Source organism: Mytilus trossulus, chromosome 3, assembly GCF_036588685.1.
Source record: "Mytilus trossulus isolate FHL-02 chromosome 3, PNRI_Mtr1.1.1.hap1, whole genome shotgun sequence".
NCBI classification, from domain to species: Eukaryota; Metazoa; Mollusca; class Bivalvia; order Mytilida; family Mytilidae; genus Mytilus; species Mytilus trossulus.
This window is the reverse complement of record NC_086375.1, coordinates 59,174,150-59,191,862: the sequence shown is the minus strand read 5'-3', so window position 1 is coordinate 59,191,862 and position 17,713 is coordinate 59,174,150. Positions and strand designations below refer to the sequence as shown.

The 17,713-nt window shown below is 31.8% G+C and overlaps 2 protein-coding genes across 7 annotated transcripts in view; one reads left to right on the top strand and one right to left on the bottom strand.

The window, feature by feature from the left end:
* Nucleotides 1-2,086: 2,086 nt before the first annotated feature.
* On the bottom strand, nucleotides 2,087-15,954 carry LOC134711985 (tubulin-folding cofactor B-like). Its single transcript, XM_063573057.1, has 7 exons — nucleotides 15,753-15,954; nucleotides 12,916-13,059; nucleotides 11,273-11,366; nucleotides 7,038-7,182; nucleotides 5,507-5,562; nucleotides 5,079-5,151; nucleotides 2,087-3,981 (listed from the first exon to the last, which is right to left on the bottom strand). Exons 1-7 carry the CDS (start codon nucleotides 15,867-15,869, stop codon nucleotides 3,858-3,860), a joined length of 753 nt encoding a protein of 250 aa, XP_063429127.1. The 5' UTR covers nucleotides 15,870-15,954; the 3' UTR covers nucleotides 2,087-3,857.
* The window catches only part of LOC134711984 (baculoviral IAP repeat-containing protein 6-like), a 64,610-nt gene continuing 62,849 nt past the window's right edge, over nucleotides 15,953-17,713 (top strand). For 4 of the 6 annotated variants that reach the window (XM_063573051.1, XM_063573052.1, XM_063573053.1 and 1 more), the window contains exon 1: nucleotides 15,957-16,326. In XM_063573051.1, the coding sequence (XP_063429121.1) occupies nucleotides 16,146-16,326 (181 nt within the window). In that variant the 5' untranslated portion in view covers nucleotides 15,957-16,145. Of the gene's footprint in view, nucleotides 16,327-17,713 lie in introns of all 6 variants that reach the window. The other 2 variants (XM_063573056.1, XM_063573054.1) reach the window with 1 other exon arrangement.

The following is a 17,713-nucleotide window of genomic DNA, read 5'->3' as shown; positions in this document are numbered from 1 at the left end:
CAGAGTTTGTTGGGGATCATATTCTTTTCCAACTGTAAGAATGCTAATAAAACATACAAAATATAATAGGTCTATCGTCATATTCTAACAAGCTCAAAAGGGAAGGTTTGAGATCGTAATAGAGCTTTGTGTTGATAGAACTCAGTCTTTAAAATTTATTCACACCCTATTTTAGACTCATAGCAATGTAGTTTGATATGTTGCATAGTATAATGTCCACCACTGTAGTTTTTTTGTATTTTGAGTCACTGAGTAGATGTTTCTTTGATGTTTTCACCTTATCCTTTTTAGTCTTGTAGGATTTTTAAAACTTTAGTTCATTTATATGTTTGGAGGATTAGAGTGACATCCATTTTCACTCAACTTAAAATTGAGAATGGAAATGGGGAATGTGTCAATGATATATGTTCTATATATTTTTGTTAAGGGGCCAGTTGAAGCCAACCTCTAGGTGTAGGATTTTCTCCCTGTGTGGTGGCCTTGGTCTGTATTCTGCACAAATTGGTGTCTCTTTGACACATTCCCAATTTTCATTCTCAATTTTATTCTTAATTTAAGTTAATACATAATCAGTTGCTTCGCAGGGCGCAGCATTATACGACCGCAGATGTAAAACCCTGAACAGATGGGACAAGTATGGACACAACTTTTAAGTTGGATACAGCTTTAAATGTGGATTGTGATTAAATAGTTGACACAACATAGGTTTATGTCACATTATGATTTGGACCCTTTGGACCTTAATGTAGACCAATTTGAAAACTGGACCAAAAATTAAGAATCTACATACACAGTTAGATTTGGAATATCAAAGAACCCCATTTATTCAATTTTTGATGAAATCAAACAAAGTTTAATTTTGGACCCCGATTTGGACCATCTTGAAAACTGGGCCAATAATTAAAAATCTAAGTACATTTTTAGATTCAGCATATTAAAGAACCCCAAGGATTCAATTTTTGTCAAAATCAAACAAATTTTAATAAAATTAACGGTACTAATTTTCTTGCACCAGATGCGCATTTAGACAATACATGTCTCTTCAGTGATGCTCATGGCCAAAATATTTGAAATCCAAAGCTTATATAAAAGATGAAGAGCTATAACCCAAAAGGTCCAAAAAGTAAAGCCAAATCCGTGATAGAAGTTTGGACCCTTTGGACCTTAATGTAAACCAATTTGAAAACTGGACCAAAAATTAAGAATCTACATACACAGTTAGATTTGGCATATCAAAGAACCCCAATTATTCATTTTTTGATAAAATCAAACAAAGTTTAATTTTGGACCCTTTGGGCCCCAAATTCCTAAACTGTTGGGACCAAAACTCCCGAAATCAATACCAACCTTCCTTTTATGGTCATAAACCTTGTGTTTAAATTTCATAGATTTCTATTCACTTATACTAAAGTTATAATGTGAAGACCAAGAAAAATGTTTATTTGGGCCCCTTTTTGGCCCCAAATTCCTAAACTGTTGGAATCTCAACTCCCCAAATCAATACCAACCTTCCTTTTGTGGTCATAAACCTTGTGTTTAAATTTCATAGATTTCTTTTTACTTAAACTAAAGTTATTGTGCAAAAACCAAGAATAATGCTTATTTTGGCCCTTTTTTGGCCCCTTATTCCTAAACTGTTAGAACCAAAACTCCCAAAATCAATCCCAACCTTCCTTTTGTGGTCATAAACCTTGTGTCAAAATTTCATAGATTTCTATTTACTTAAACTAAAGTTACTGTACGAAAACCAAGAAAATGCTTATTTGGGCCCTTTTTGGCCCCTAATTCCTAAAATGTTGGGATCAAAACTCCCAAAATCAATCCCAACCTTCCTTTTGTGGTCATAAACCTTGTGTTAAAATTTCATAGATTTCTATTCACTTTTACTTAAGTAAGAGTGCGAAAACTAAAAGTATTCGGACGACAGCGCAACGCAGACAACGACGCCAACGTGATAGCAATATACCACGAAAATGTTTTCAAATTTTGCGGTCGTATAAAAAGGATATTTCAGAAAGATAAAACCTTTGTCTCACATCTGTAAATTTATTTAAGATAATATTCAATTATTCAAAAAGACTAAGCCTTGTGTGAAACATTATTTATTAAATACACAAGATACTGATATTAGGAAGAATCATTTTGGCATGCAGTAAGCTTTGCATAATGACAATTTTACTGAACACCATATGTTAGAAAAAATAAATTACATAAACACAAAAAAAGCACATGTTTCCTCAACCAAACTGTATTACTATGTAGTTCTTAACATTTAATGCACAAAACATATTTACTTGCATACATAAATCATTCAGGAACTTTTAAAATGTGAGTTGTACAATGTTAGCACTGTTCATATCTGCTATGTTCATAACCTACAAGTTGATGTTATTATTTGCACAGGAACATTCAAGTTCTAGTTGACTTTGTTCTTTTTTTCAAAAACATCAGCCTATTTATTTCAACCTAGGTTAAACAACAATGAAGGTTTTAGATACTCAAAAGCTAGCATAATGGGAAATGTTTGTTATGAAAATGAGCAACAAGAAATCAATGATGTAATTCTGTCAATTTTTCAGTTATGATACTTAAATTGAACAATAACAATAATTTCAGGACAAATATAGAACCAAACAAAATTTCCCACCACTTATAGGAACATGTGGGTTTCTTTCAAAATATTTTTTTTTACTTTTCACACCACATTGTCTCTGTACCTAGGTATAACTTACTATAAATGTCATGTTATAGTAAAAAATTCTCACATATTAAAAAAAAATAATATCAAGCGATGAAATTCTATCTTAATGTTCCCAATCCAATTGTAATCTAATCAAATATTTTGTCAGCAAGAAATATAAAAAGATATATGAATTGTCAAGAGATTTTCCAATGCATTCAAATGATAATATGTACTGCAAATTGAATAACAGAAATATGTAAAACAATTATAACAAATGGAAACATCATTAACTTTTAAAACTTATCTAATTTACACATTCAGATGCAATCAATTTGATCAATGTTGAACTTAAATCAAATTGTATATCCTAATTTCTATTTACAGTTCTATAATCTAATTTCAAAATAATAAAGTCCATAAAATATTTCAGGAAGCTGTTGAACGACTAAACATTGATGGAATTTTAATTTCTAAATGTCTTTATCAAGATTGTATAACCAACTGAGGAACAGAATATAAACAGAGTGAACACTTCAAGTTGAAGGTTATGATTTCATGAATTAATTGATTATGTTAAATTTAACTTTTTTTTTATGAAAATTGTATGCATTTAGAAATTGATTGTAAACCTCCATTTGAAAATCAACCAAAAACAGATATACATATCATTTATACTTCCAGATATACAATTGACAATAAATTAATGAAAAAGATTTATAAATGTATAGAATATGTAAAGGTGCATTTAAATTTGTGATTTCTAGAAATTATGTGCAAGGATTTTTATTTTCTAATCATGAACTATGTTTATTATGTGAACATTTCAGTAAAAAAAAAGATTATCTTTTAAAATAAACTGGTATTCTAATTATGTTTTTAAGATAAACTCTGTTTCACTGTGCATGTGACCTAAATCTGATTAAATCAGTACATGTTTCATGTAATACAGAAGCATACCTATTGTAGTTGGATTTCACATGCTGCTACAAAAAAACAAACTACATTTGAAATTCAAAATAGTAACAAAATCAAGTGGAACTTACACACCGGTTTTGTACTGGTTTGACAATAGTAATCTATTAATGTCTTGGCATGTGCATAACTTAAGATTGCATACTGCTATAAATAATGTTAAAAACTACAGATCATTGAATAATTGTTTTATATACGACATTTATATTTCATCTTCATCACTGAATCCTAAATCTTCTTCAGGATAGTCACCAACTTCTACATTTTCTGGTCTAATGAATGCACCATATTTGTCTGGACATTCAAAATATTTTTTACCTTTAACACTGAAAACAGAGAAATATAAAGTTAAATACACGACTGACTCTATAAGCAAGGGGAAATTTTTTTGAGCTAGTCATATATCCTTATTCTTAATTCTAACAATATATCTTAAACTAATCTATTGACTTTAATTAAATCTTAAATATTAAAGGAGAACATCTATTATGGTGACACTTGAGCTCCCCAAGAAGCAGACAAATAGGAATTATTCACAAAATAATATATATCTAACTCCTTTATTTGGATTAAACAGTAAAACCACTAACTTAAGTAACATCTTAACACTAGCTTTTCTTTTAACAATGAACATTAGTGTCAACATTTGTACAGAAAAACATTAAAAATGAGGAAAATTCTCTTTAATTTTTTCCCACAATTTCACTGATGATGCTGAACACACCCTTTGCATGAGTGATGTGTTCTATGGAAAACAAAGGTTACTAGGACAATGATATTATTAACAGTAGAATTGGATCAATATTTACATTACAAGTAGGAAAAAGATGTAACTAATCCTCTTCGTGTCATTTATGGGGATTAGTGATTATGGTCATATGCTAATGCTGAAATTGCATTATTGCATTTTACAACTGATTCATGTTTTAATTTATATTCAAAATTAGAAACAAGTGATCAATCCAGTTTGAATATAGAATGTTGAAAATGTCAAACAATTTAAAATTGAATGTTTAAAGTCTAAATATAAATTTGTATGGTGTTTAAGTAGGCCAGGATGGTATACATAACAAAGAATAGATCTAATTATAAAGAAAATGTTTAATAATTTCAAAATAAATGTTTATTGTTTAATTATAGCATAACTTACTTGTTGTTGCATGATGCAATTAATTTAGGATGATAAAAACACGACTGTTGTGTGTGATTTTTTTTAATTTAGATTCACACTTCATTTACTATTAGTTATAAAAATCTCATCACAGTCAGTATATATGACAATTCTTCATATTGGTAGCTCGTTGGTCTCAATGATATTTGTAAATGCTTTATGGTTTGATGAACCGTCAGCAGAAACTGTGGACAAAATTCTGATCATTTTTGAGAAGTAAGACCAGGGTTTATCTTCTAAGAAAAAACAAACCTTCCATCGTTTTTGCCTAATGGTTCGTCAAATTGAACACCTATCCAATAACCTGTCTGGAATTCTGTTAAACCTGAAAAGAATTATGTAAATAAATCAATAAATTATATCAAGAACATTTTTACCTCTGTCTATCACTATCATAATTCTCTTTACTTTTTGGTGTATAGTTGAGAGGGAGAATTGCAAGCTTTATCATATCAGCTTGATCATACTGTGCTAGTGCTTACCAATTTTTCAAACCCTTAAATTCACTTTAAATGTTTGTTTTTATGTGTTGCGGCGTCACTTGTCACTGTATTTTACTCGACATTGCTTTATCATTCATACATTCATCCACCTGCCATGAAAAAAGAAAGTAATCACCACATATCCTCAGCTTATAACCTGGACAGCAACACAAAAATTTAACTAATTATTTACCTTACCTACATATTTTACTGTGCCCCTTTTTGCAGGCTGACCAACAACTTTAACCTCACATCTGAAATATTAATTTACAAAATAAAATATTTGTACGGCATCAAACAGCATAAAAAGGAACAGCTGAATCTGCTATAAACTAAAGTACATGCCAGACAATTCAACAACCAATACATTTGTACAGCAATGGTCTATTATTATATATTTTTTTAAACTCACTTGGTATCATAAACAATGCAGCAGTTGAAAGATTCATAGGTAACTACTAAGAGACAGACTACTAAGCCTCACAGTCATAAAATTTTCAAGCATGTTTTTTTAACTTAGACTCAAAAATCAACCAACCAAATTGCTAGATTTCATGTTTCGAGCATGAACTTTGTGCTCCGAGCACTGAGCAAAGCTTTATGCCTTCAAGGCCAGGTCCTCATATACTTCATGTGTGGTAAGGTATGAAATATCATTGATCTATTGCAAATAATTCTTTTAAAATTAGCCAACAGACAAAAATAAAACTAAAGATAAGAATTCTGATAAGGCCATGCAAGACTGATATATACATATATATATATATATCACCAATCTATGATTTCATCAGTAAATCACTTTGGTATCACAGCCTGTGAATGATGTCACCAGTGAATCACCACATGTGATGTCAGCAATTAATCACATTTGTATCCCCACTTGTGACTTCAAAGGTGAATCACATTTTTATCCCTAATTGTGACTTCAAAGGTGAATCACATTTGTATGACCACCTGTGATTTCATCAATTAATAGCCTGTATATTGTCACATATGATATCAACAGTTAATCACCATTTTGTCACAACATGTGATGTCACCAGTGAATTATGACCTGTGTACCATCAACTAAATATCACCGAAGAATCATCTATATATCACCACCTGTGATTTCACTAGTGAATAACTTGGTATCACCATCTGTAATGTCATATGTGTGAATCATCTGTGTACTGAAGGTGAATAAAACACAGGGGAAATACATTTCTTTTTATTTATTTTGAGAAAAAACAAGAATGTGTCCAAAGTACACAGATGCCCCACTCGCACTATCATTTTCCATGTTCAATGGACCGTGAAAATGGGTAAAAAATATAACTTGGCATTAAAATTAGAAAGAACATATCATAGGGAACATTTGTACTAAGTTTCAAATTGATTGGACTTCAACTTCATCAAAAACTACCTTGACCAAAAACTTTAACCTGAAACTCGCACTTTCATTTTCAAGTTCAGTGGACCGTGAAATTGGGGTCAAAAGTTTAATTTATCTTTAAAATTAGAAAGATCATATCATAAGGAACATATGTACTAAGTTTCAAGTTGATTGGACTTCAGCTTCATCAAAAACTACCTTGACCAAAAACTTTAACCTGAAGCTGGACAGACGGACGAATGGACGGAAATACAGACGGACGAACGAACAGACCAGAAAACATAATGCCCCAAATACTTAGTAGATGCATTGTAAATATGCTAGCATGTGTGCATGCTTTCAACATTCTCTTACCTGTCACCAACTTTCATGGTTTCAGCTTTAGTTTTTTGTTGTAATTCTTTTTCTTTCTTTTCCTCTTCCTTCCTTTTCTGTTCTTCAGGATCCATCTCAGCAAACCGACCCATTTTATTTCTCTCTTTAAATGCTCTAACAGAATCTAAAGTAAGAACATTATTTGAACTAGAGTCTAATTATCATTGTAAATTATTTTGATACATTTGTACTTGGTCTTAATTTTTCAAAAATCATTTCATTCCTTTAATTCTATCTTATCCATCTTTGCAAAATATGGTTTTTTCAAATAGTATTTTTTTTAGGTTTTTAGATTTTAATGATAAATACTAATTATAAGGTAGTGTTTCACTCATATTTGAATTGATGGGGTGTTTTTTCTTAATAAAATATCCTGATGCATTCATAACTCTAAAACAAGAAGTAACACATAGATTTTATTCAGTTTGTCTATACAACACATACTTGTAGTTTACTCAATAAACAGAAAGAACAAGTTGGTATAAAGGATACATGTACAAGTTTTGTAAAAAAGGTTTATAATCCTAAAAAAACTGTATAACAATTCTGTCCAGATTTTTCAATTCATAAAGCACATCAAGCCTCTGAATCAAAATTTCAAAATTTCAAAATACTTGATTGATTGCTAAAATACTATGAAGGAAACAACACGAAAAAAAGAGAGTAAGTTGTTATTATCAATATACAGTTTAACCCCTCAAGACAGTTTTAATACACGAGGCTTGCCAAGCCATTTATTTTACATATTGAAAGTTTTGCTGTCAAGAGTGAAAAAACGTTATGTCCCAATAAGTACAGCAGTCAAATCAGTTTCTCTCATGGTTTTTAGACAATGAAGTCAAATAGAACTATCTTTTTTGTTTCAATGAACTACAAAAAGATCTTGCTATTTGTTGACTGTTTTTACATGAAGCAACAAAAATGGAGTTGGTGTCATAATTGAATTTGAAGAACTGAGATCAAGCAAAGTTCAGGAAAAGTATAAATAGGCTGAGAGCTAGAGAAAAATATATATGCATTATGTATGAGAATGTTCAGAAATGAGCATGCAAGTGATACAAAGCATGGTTTGTAATTTAATTTGAAAGTAACAAGTGAAAAATTTAAAGGATAATCAGCTTAGTGTAACAATCTACTCTTGATTGCAAAATTATAGCTGACACCATGATGAACAATTGAGGATAGCTCAAATGTCTAGTCAGCTTAATTTGTTATGACTATTTATTTGTTAAAAAAATGAATAGCAAGGCTACACAAAGGTACCAGAGTTACTTAATATTGATCAATAAAATGATGGCAAGGTCAGATTAACCTGTCAGGCTGACGTGTCAATTTTGTGAGATTATCATAACTTAAAATATATAGTTAACTTATCATTCAACTCACAAAATCATGAAAAGGTCGCATTGATCAATAGGTCAATGAAATTAAGTCATCATGATCATGGGAATGGGACATATTATTGAATGTTGGTCAAATGTTAATTAATTTTGAAAACTAGGTCAAATTTAGGTCCATCTTGTCATATTGTCATCTAAGAATAAGATGTGAAATGATTGCCAATGAAACAAAACAACACTCCATCAGAGACTAAATGACATAGAAGGTTACAAATATAGCTCACTGCACAGCATTTAACAATGAGCAAAAGATATAGTCAGCTATAGTAGGTCCCGCAAATAGCAAATATACCCTTACAATATTACTAAAACTTGATCAATTAACAATGAGATTAGGTACAGATAAGGTCTATCTGATGGACACTACATCGTACTTGATATCTATGGAACAAATATAGATATATATTACCTAAAATTGTAACCAAATGGCCCACAGAATAAAAAAAAATGTTAGCCATTGAGCTACGAAAAAAGAAATTTGCTAGAGAAAAACTACAGATCATAAGGCACTAGACATTGCTAGACACAAAATATGAGATATGCACATCTTCTGAAATGTAAATATGTCATGCCATTGATTAAATGTTGATGCTGCAACTTCATTCACATCCCTATGTCTACCATTATATTGGTTTTAATATATCATGGACACACAGAATTGCTTTTGTGCAACATTGAAACCCATTTTTAAAGAATTTGCTTCAAAAGCAAGATGTTCTGTACACAATTCAGGAATTTAATTATGTGATGGCAATACAAGGAAAGTGCTTTATAACTGTACCATCTGCCATCTAGGATAATGATTTGAATTTAATTGAAATCAATTGCTTTGCCAAGCTCAGCTTGATACAACTGCAGATGTCCAACTTTGAACAGTTGAGGCAAAAATGGACACAATATTCACACTTGATACAGGTCTGAATTTGGATTATAATTAAATATCTGACTCACAGTAGGTTTTTGACACAGAATAACTGTAGTCAAAGAACTTTGAATTGGTTATATAATTTGAATTATATATTTAAATTTTGGCTTTTTTGCTAATTGAAACTAGAAAAAGACTTATTAAGGCCCCTTTTTGGCCATTTTGGCCATTAATTTCTTAACTGTTAGGACCACAACCACCAAAATCAATCCCAACCTTCCGTTTTGGATTTAAACCTTGTGGTTTTAGGGTGCAATCAACAGTTTTTTTCTATGACGTCATATTTTGAGGGACCATCTATAATTGACCCTTAGTCAGTCAGGGGTACTACTTGTACAAGTGTATTTTATTTACTTGAAGAAGTAAAAATAAATATACACATATAAGTAAATTTGTACGCTACTTATACAAGTGAATTTTATTTACTTGTATAGGTAAAAAAAAATATTGGCTGAGTTATGTCCCTTAGACATTCAGATTTTTTTACTTGTAGAAGTAAAAAAGTCATCCTATCTTCTTTTATTGAAATCTTTGGATTTCTTTGCTGTAATAGAATTTTAAATTATCTGCTCTTTGCAGATGTCTTTACTAATCATTTCAGTGCAATTTCATGGACAATGAAAATCTCATTTGTCTGTTATCTTCAGAACACTGCTCATTTACAAGCCCACAAGGAGCAATTTTTGAAGGCCTTGCGCAAATACTTAAGATCTTTGCGCAATCAGTTTCTTTGTTGAACTAATGAGATGAAACATTGAACTTTAATTAAAAAATTTGAGCAAACCTGGGAAAAATCATTAAAGGCATGATTTTACAACTCAAAACTTGAGGATTTTTGTTGGATTGTAAGAAAAATTTACTTATACAAGTAAATTTTTGAGAAAATGAAGGGGAGATTATTTAAACATTATTTATTTACTTATATATGTATATTTTTTTTTACTTCTTCAAGTAAATAAAATACACTTGTACAAGTAGTACCCCTGACTGTTAGTGGTGTTAATGAAGATACTTGTATAAAACTAGATATCATTAGAATCAGAATTTTCTCTAGTTTATAATGAAATAAAAATAAATTGTACTTTTAATAGTACCAAAAAATTTTATCCAGAGAAAATGGGGAAAAAATTGCCTAATCTATGCATAAAAAACATGAAATCAGGCCATGTGCACACCCATGCAGACATGATACATGCACATTTTTCATATTCAAAACTGTATGAATTTCATAGGTTTTTACCTGGTCTTTCTAAAAATTTATGCTTCAGGCTACGTTTGCCTGCTCCGAAAAGAGCTACATTGGGTGCAAATAAGTTTTGCACTTTTCACTGCCAAAAAAACAGGATGTTTACAGTTTGTCTCCCCTTAAAACATGTGTTTTAAAAATTATTTTAATCATTCAACCTGTTTTAATTGAAGCTAATTAACTTATTTTTACAATCAAATATAAAAAACATGATACTTTTTTACCAATTATGTTGATAAAAAGGGACTTCCCTCCAAGTCTATTTTTAGTCGGGGAATAACCCCTAGTTTTTTATACGAAACTGTTTATAGCACCCTTAATGTCATAGATTGCTATTAACTTATAATAGTTGGTGTCCAGAAACCAAATGTCTTTGGACAACACTGACGAAGATTTGATACCAATTTGCTGTCAGCCGTATAAAATATATTAAGATCGAAAATAAAGATTACAAAACTATTGATGACCCAAAAGATGGGGGAGGCACCTTGGACCCCTCCTTAAATCTGCCTCTGTGCATCTATCTGTATCATAATTTTAACATTCTGACATGTGAAATTTAGTGAATTTTTGATTTCTGTAACTTCTTTAACTTGTCAAAGAAACATTAAATATAATACTGTCATTTTAAATTATAATTTACCTGTTCTTTTAGCATAATCATCCTCTTTCATTTCAAATTTCTCCACTTTAGATAAGTCCTCAAATTCTCCCAATTTAATTGTTGAATCTACCACCTAAAAAACAAGCAACAGTTAAAAGGGGAGTAACTCAAATAGTCAACATGACAAATAGTCAACCTAGTTCTGTGTATGGAGTTACTTTGGTTTGGGTAAACCTTTTAAGCACTATACTCCTGTAAAGTTTATTCTTTGGCACATCAGAATCTGTCTAATTGATAACGGATTTTTTCAAATTATCAAGAGGCCCACATAAGTCTATCAATCACATGGTTATCATCTTTTTATTTTCAAGTATAACTCCAATTAGACTTCTTCCTTCAGACAAATTTGATTTCACTTTGTTTATATTACTCAGGGCCTAAATTAATATATTGTTTGTTTCCCCAATCCTGCCCCTGCCAAACCAGGTGTGGGTAGGTAGGTAGATAAATAATTTTATTTTTCCAAAAAGCCTGAATATTATCTGATGATCCGGCAAGCCCGAAAATCAGAAATGAATAAAATAATATTTGACTTAGTTTTGACAATAAAATTTTATGAGTAGGACCATTTTTGCCACTGTTCTTTAAGACCATTGTCTGGTACAATTTAATTAATTAATTAAAATTTACAGAAAATGATCTCATAAAAAAAATTGAATCATTTGACAATGTTTGAAAATTAAAAGTTTTTCTTTTCCCAGTCCATGTGTCTAATTCATAATATTATAAGCCTGGTATCTTTAATGAGTTTGATGTCACTGTTTGTGGACATTTCATTCCAAGAATATCATCAGCCCAGTAGTCTAGTATTTTTGATGAGTGGTATTTAAAAGTCTGGTATGCTGCAATATTGGATGTTTTAAAGATCAATCAACTTAAATGTAACTAGTCAACTGAAACACGTAAGGTGCATATATATATGTTTAGATGCTCATCTAAAAACCAAAACCTAACTCCTGAGCCAAGTAGCACTATACCAATGGGCATCTGATATACAGCATGTCTATAACATAGTAACCCCATGTCACTTCATCAATCACTCTTACTGGTGTTAGTGAATCACTTTAATACGTGATTTTAATTAATACAAACATGATCAAGGCAACGAACCAGAGAGATATTTAAGATTATATCACTTCATCAACACCAAATGAACAGTCACCTCCACTTTCAAAAGAAATACCTCATGTTAACTACACAATATAGGTCAACCACATATTTAGAAGACAGCTGCTTTTGGGAACTCAAATCATGCTGTGAATGCCCTTCATTAAAATGGATGAATGACTAAGGGGTTCACAAGACACTGACAGGAAAATTTCAAATGTAAGACTAAATTCCTGTAAACATCCTGAATACAGTTACCATATGATGATACAGAAGTATATATTATGGACAGGTTGATTGCTAAAATTGAAAATGGAAATAGAAAGTATGACAAAGAGACAATAACCCAACCAAAATGCAGACAACAGTTCAGTTTTCTTAAAACTTGTGTATTTATTTGCTTAGTTTAATTATTGCCATGGAATTATTCATGTACAAACATGTATTACATGTATTACCTAGAGCTATATTAGCATTTCTTAAAAATGTACACAAAATTTGTAATTTGTACTCACATGAAGACGACAACCATCATCCACAGGATAGGAACCAAACATAACTTCATCATTGTCTATTTTACTCAGAAGCTTGTTGTCTTTACTGTACAGCTCTAACTTCATGTTGGCTGCTTGGGAACCAGTCAGGAGCTCTAATTTGTTCTAAAAGTATTGAAAAAATGTTTTTTGGTGAAATCTATTATATTGGGGCAGCAGCCAAAAATGTAAAATGTATTTACACTTGTATGCAAATTTGTCTGCCATTACAAATAAACTGTTATCACAGAGATGTCTCGCTTTTTTGTAATTTCAATAGTGCAAATGTTGAATTTAAAACAGGAACACCTTCAGCTTTTACATTAATGCTAGCAAGACAGATCTTTGTTTGGTTTGCTTGCTTTGTTTGCATAAATGTTTGCTCAAGCATGGCAATTATAAAGATAGGCGGGGCTTCAGCTTGTATACATCATACTTAAATTTTATTGGGCGTTATGTTTGAGGTTAAGGACACTAAATTTTAAAACATCACATGATGACAAAAATCAGTCTCTTATTTTGGATGGAATATGATAAAATATTTGTAAAATAATATTGAATATTAGTTAATGATAACATTGGCTTTAAAACAAACAAAAAATGTATGAAAAAAAAAGTTTTATCTAACTAAAATTTTTATAACAAAATGAAGTGTTTTTTGTAAAAAAATGCATTTTACAACTTTTACTGTAGTCGAACTTTACAATTTCAGACATTTCAAAATTAATCTTTAGATGATTGTTCACATCATGGTTGATCATTATACGCCAAAAATTAGTACTTTGTGCGCATCCTCCATTCAAACGGATAACCGCATCTTAACGTCTTCTGATTCCTGCCATAAGTAGACTATAAATTTGTTGCTAAGCTAGCAATACCATTATTGACGAAGGGTATTGTTTATTTTATGACTTGTTTGAACTGGGGTGTCCTTTCATGCACTTTACGCCAAATAATGTCCCATATATGCTCGATATGGTTCAAATTCGGGCTACGATTGGGCCAAGGAACATAAACCGAATTCCATTGGAACAATGGATCTTCCTCCACGACGCTAATTTCCAACACTGGTGAGCTCTGCACTATATTGGATACAGGCATCTGTGTGTCTGTTCGTAGGCAAAGGTCCTCGAAATGGTATTTTCACACGATAACCAGTAGCGATGAGCCGATCTCGAACAGTTCTTGTTTAAAGGCTCCTGTATATATGGTCATCTTTCTCTTTTTAGGATTGTATTGTTTGCACTGGGTTTCCTTCTGACCAACCTTCATTATGCTTTATTTTCCCTAGCAGATGTTATAGGAGGTCTTCTTGACCTCTGAAGGTCTTTAACATCGTTTCTTGCCTGAATTTTATTCTCAAAACGACTTATAGTGGAATGGTGATGACCAACAATACGTGCAATTATCTGACACAGCAACATATTATCTTTCCTCATGCTGGATATCTGCCATCTTGCTGCAGTTATGAGTTGTGGATGACCAATTACAAGGTGTCAACAACATAAATTTATAAACTTGATTATTTTAAGTGTTGAAAACAATGAGGATAAAAACAGCTGTTTTAGTGTTTATGAGTACAGTACTAGTAGCTGCATGTACAGATAGAGTCGATATTTATTGATTAAACTCAGGTGATATTTAAATAATGTTTAACTAGTTCTTTTTCTACAAGTCAATAGACCATGACTGAGGGGGTGGGGCCCAATAATTTCCAAGGAAATGAGATATGCCAAATAGCAATGCTTATTCAACTGCATAACAATTATGATTAACTTACCACTAGTGGTTCCCCATTAACTGACCTATTCCCAAACTAATACATGAAAGCTAAACAAAAGTTTCAAAGTCAATAGACCATATCTGAGAGCTGGGTGGGTCAAATAATATCCACGGTAATGAGATGTGCCAATACTAATACAACTGCATAACAAATATCTTTGACCTACCACTAGTGGTTCACCATAAACTAGACCTTAAATCACAAACTAATACATTGTTGACGCTGCCTATGTCGCAAGAAACAGCATACCTGAGGTCTCACTTTTTTACTCCTTCAAGCCAGACAAAAATCACACAGGTTCCTGTAAAGTTTGACATCATAATTCAAAACATTTGATGTCACAATGAAAAAGTGATTGTTTCTCAACATTAAAAGGTGATTCTGAGTAGATCTAAGGTAATTCAGAGGCAAAATACAGCTGAATATCAAAAGTTTAAAGATTAAAAACACCCGATCCTGGAATCCCGATAATGGTCCTATCCCACCTCATTTATCCACCTAAAGTTTTCTGGGCATCACAAAGGTTCTCATAAAATTTTGACATCATCACAGAAAATATGACTCCACATAAGAAAAGTGATTGCTGTATGTAGCTCAAGTGTTGCAGATTCCCAAAATAGCAATAAGTGAGGGGTATAGGACCTTAATCAATCTCCGGGATAGGATGTTTTTAGCCCCGGATTTGGGGATTGGCTGTTTCAAGATCCAGGAATCCTTTTTATGAATTTCGGGACCTCAGGATTTTGTGTTTTCTAAGCCCGGGATTTCGTGTTTTTAAGCTCGGGATTTCGTGATCAGGACCTCTCCTACCCTCCCTCTCAAGTTCACTGTATGACATGTCATGCATCTAATACTTGCCACTGAACTTCACTAGAGTGATAGAGTGCATCTTTATAGAGAAAACAAAAAAAACTGGTGTATCTTAATCAATCAATCATCTGAGACTTTAGGGTGATAAATGAGCATATGCTCTCACATCATATGAATTTGGGAAAGACTAAATCATCATTGAAAATTCATTGTTTACATTAGCTACCTTCAAATCTGCAACTGATAAATCTTTTTGAAACCTTCGTTCTGTTCCAAAAGAATTAGCTGAACTTGTAACATTTATAGTTACAATACTTTGTGTGATTACAGAAAACTGTGACATTTTTGAAATTCAAATAGAAACAATATTCTAGAATAATCACAACATAAACATGTGCTTTGAACTCGTCTAAACGAGATCACGTTTTTTATCACGTGACAGCTCATTACGTTGCAGTCTATTTATACCTAGAGGAAATAATTCATGTTGCGAAACTGTTATTTTGATGTATTTAGACATAATGTAGCGTTATATTTGTCAAAATAATTCGGATTCTGCTTTGTTGATTAGAATCAAAGGACAAAATGATGTCATGAACGAGAATTCACGTTAGAGAACATGGCGGCCACTGAAAAACAGTGGTTTGTTGGTGAAGATGGATGTATATCCGTTGGAGAACCAACAAGAAGTGTAACATACAACTCCGCCTTGAATTCAATTATTGTATCAACTAAGGAACCATCAGTGAAGATATATGATGTAGCTTCTGGCGCTATTCTCCAGAAATCGAATGTATCGGGTACATATAAACACCCCCCTTTTTGTATACAAAGTATTTACACACACATCCTGGTCAAATTACTCGACATTTACCATCAAATGTATCAGTTTATTAATAAATATGCATTTAGCTTAAAAACTGCTAATATTGTAGTATAAAACTTGCATAATGAATATTGAAAAAAATATTATTTATAAATGCATGATCATCATGATCATGACAGTCATGTTTTCTCACAGCGCTTCCAACAAAAACCACAAGAAACAACAAAATGTATATATCGTATATATATCTTTAATGAACCCTTCAATAGACACTGCTAAACAAGTGATTATGAAGAGTTTAAGTAATTCAGTAAAATAAATTTAGATGTCATTGTTCTCTCAAGAATTTAGTCCATATGATACACCTTATCACAAAAAAATCCTGGCAGACCCGAAAATCGGTGCTGCTTGATCTATTGGCGTCATACAACAATCACTTTCCAATTGTGGCGTCAGATATTTTGTATTATGAATTAAAAAATTTACGTGAACCTGTGTGATGTGCAGCAATGGCAGACAAATAGCGATAAGGTGAATTATGATGTCTTGAAAGGCTGTTATATTTTTTTTTGACACCTTACATAGTCCAAATAATTATGTCAGATGTATTGGAATTTCCAGAACCTTTGTTTTATATTATCCAGAAATTAAGGTCCCTCAAATTTTACCAAGTTTGGTTTAAAATGAAGCATCTTAAGCAGAAATCCAGCTGAACGTTTTATTAAAGCAGTAAATTCCCTCTCAAAATCCAACTGCAGATATGATGTGGCATTATGACGTCGATATAAGGCATCAAAGAAAAAAATATATAATAGTCTTTCAAAACGTCATAGGACATGTAGTATTTTGTCGCAGGAAGGCATCAAAGCAAAAATTTAAAATAGCCTTCCTAGACATCATAAATATTTTGGTACCGTAAACCTTTTACATTATAATAAAAATCATACATGTTTATGAAATACAATTAATATATATCTTTATTTTTGTTCCTTATAAAAATATTTTTTGTTGGAGCCGGATCGACGTGGGCCGGATCGACTTGGGCTGGATCGACGTGGGGCCGGATCGACCCGAAAGCAATATTTTGACTATCAAGAATATCGAAGTTACCTTTCTGTCTGAGAGTCACTTACTTTTCCCAAATAGACCCTATTTGGAAATCTGTGTCAGTTGATGTGAGAATCTGAGTCTCTTGAACTGTTGACCTCATACTTAGAAATTGAAAATATTGAAAAGCGATTATAGTTTCTATCATGTATATCATGGCTTAAAAAAATTATGGAAACCTTTGTGATGTCCAGTAACAGAGTTCTGGAAAAGTGGTGGTTCTAAGGTTTTGACCTCCAAATTTGCATCTGACC

Excerpts from the sequence above, each read along its gene's own strand:
- LOC134711985 (XM_063573057.1), bottom strand. The coding sequence starts at position 15,869 with ATGTCACAGTTTTCTGTAATCACACAAAGTATTGTAACTATAAATGTT. Across the intron at positions 7,183-11,272 it reads TGATTATGCTAAAAGAACAG|ATTCTGTTAGAGCATTTAAA; the intron begins GTAAATTATAAT and ends TTCTTACTTTAG. Across the intron at positions 5,563-7,037 it reads ACCATGAAAGTTGGTGACAG|ATGTGAGGTTAAAGTTGTTG; the intron begins GTAAGAGAATGT and ends TTAATATTTCAG.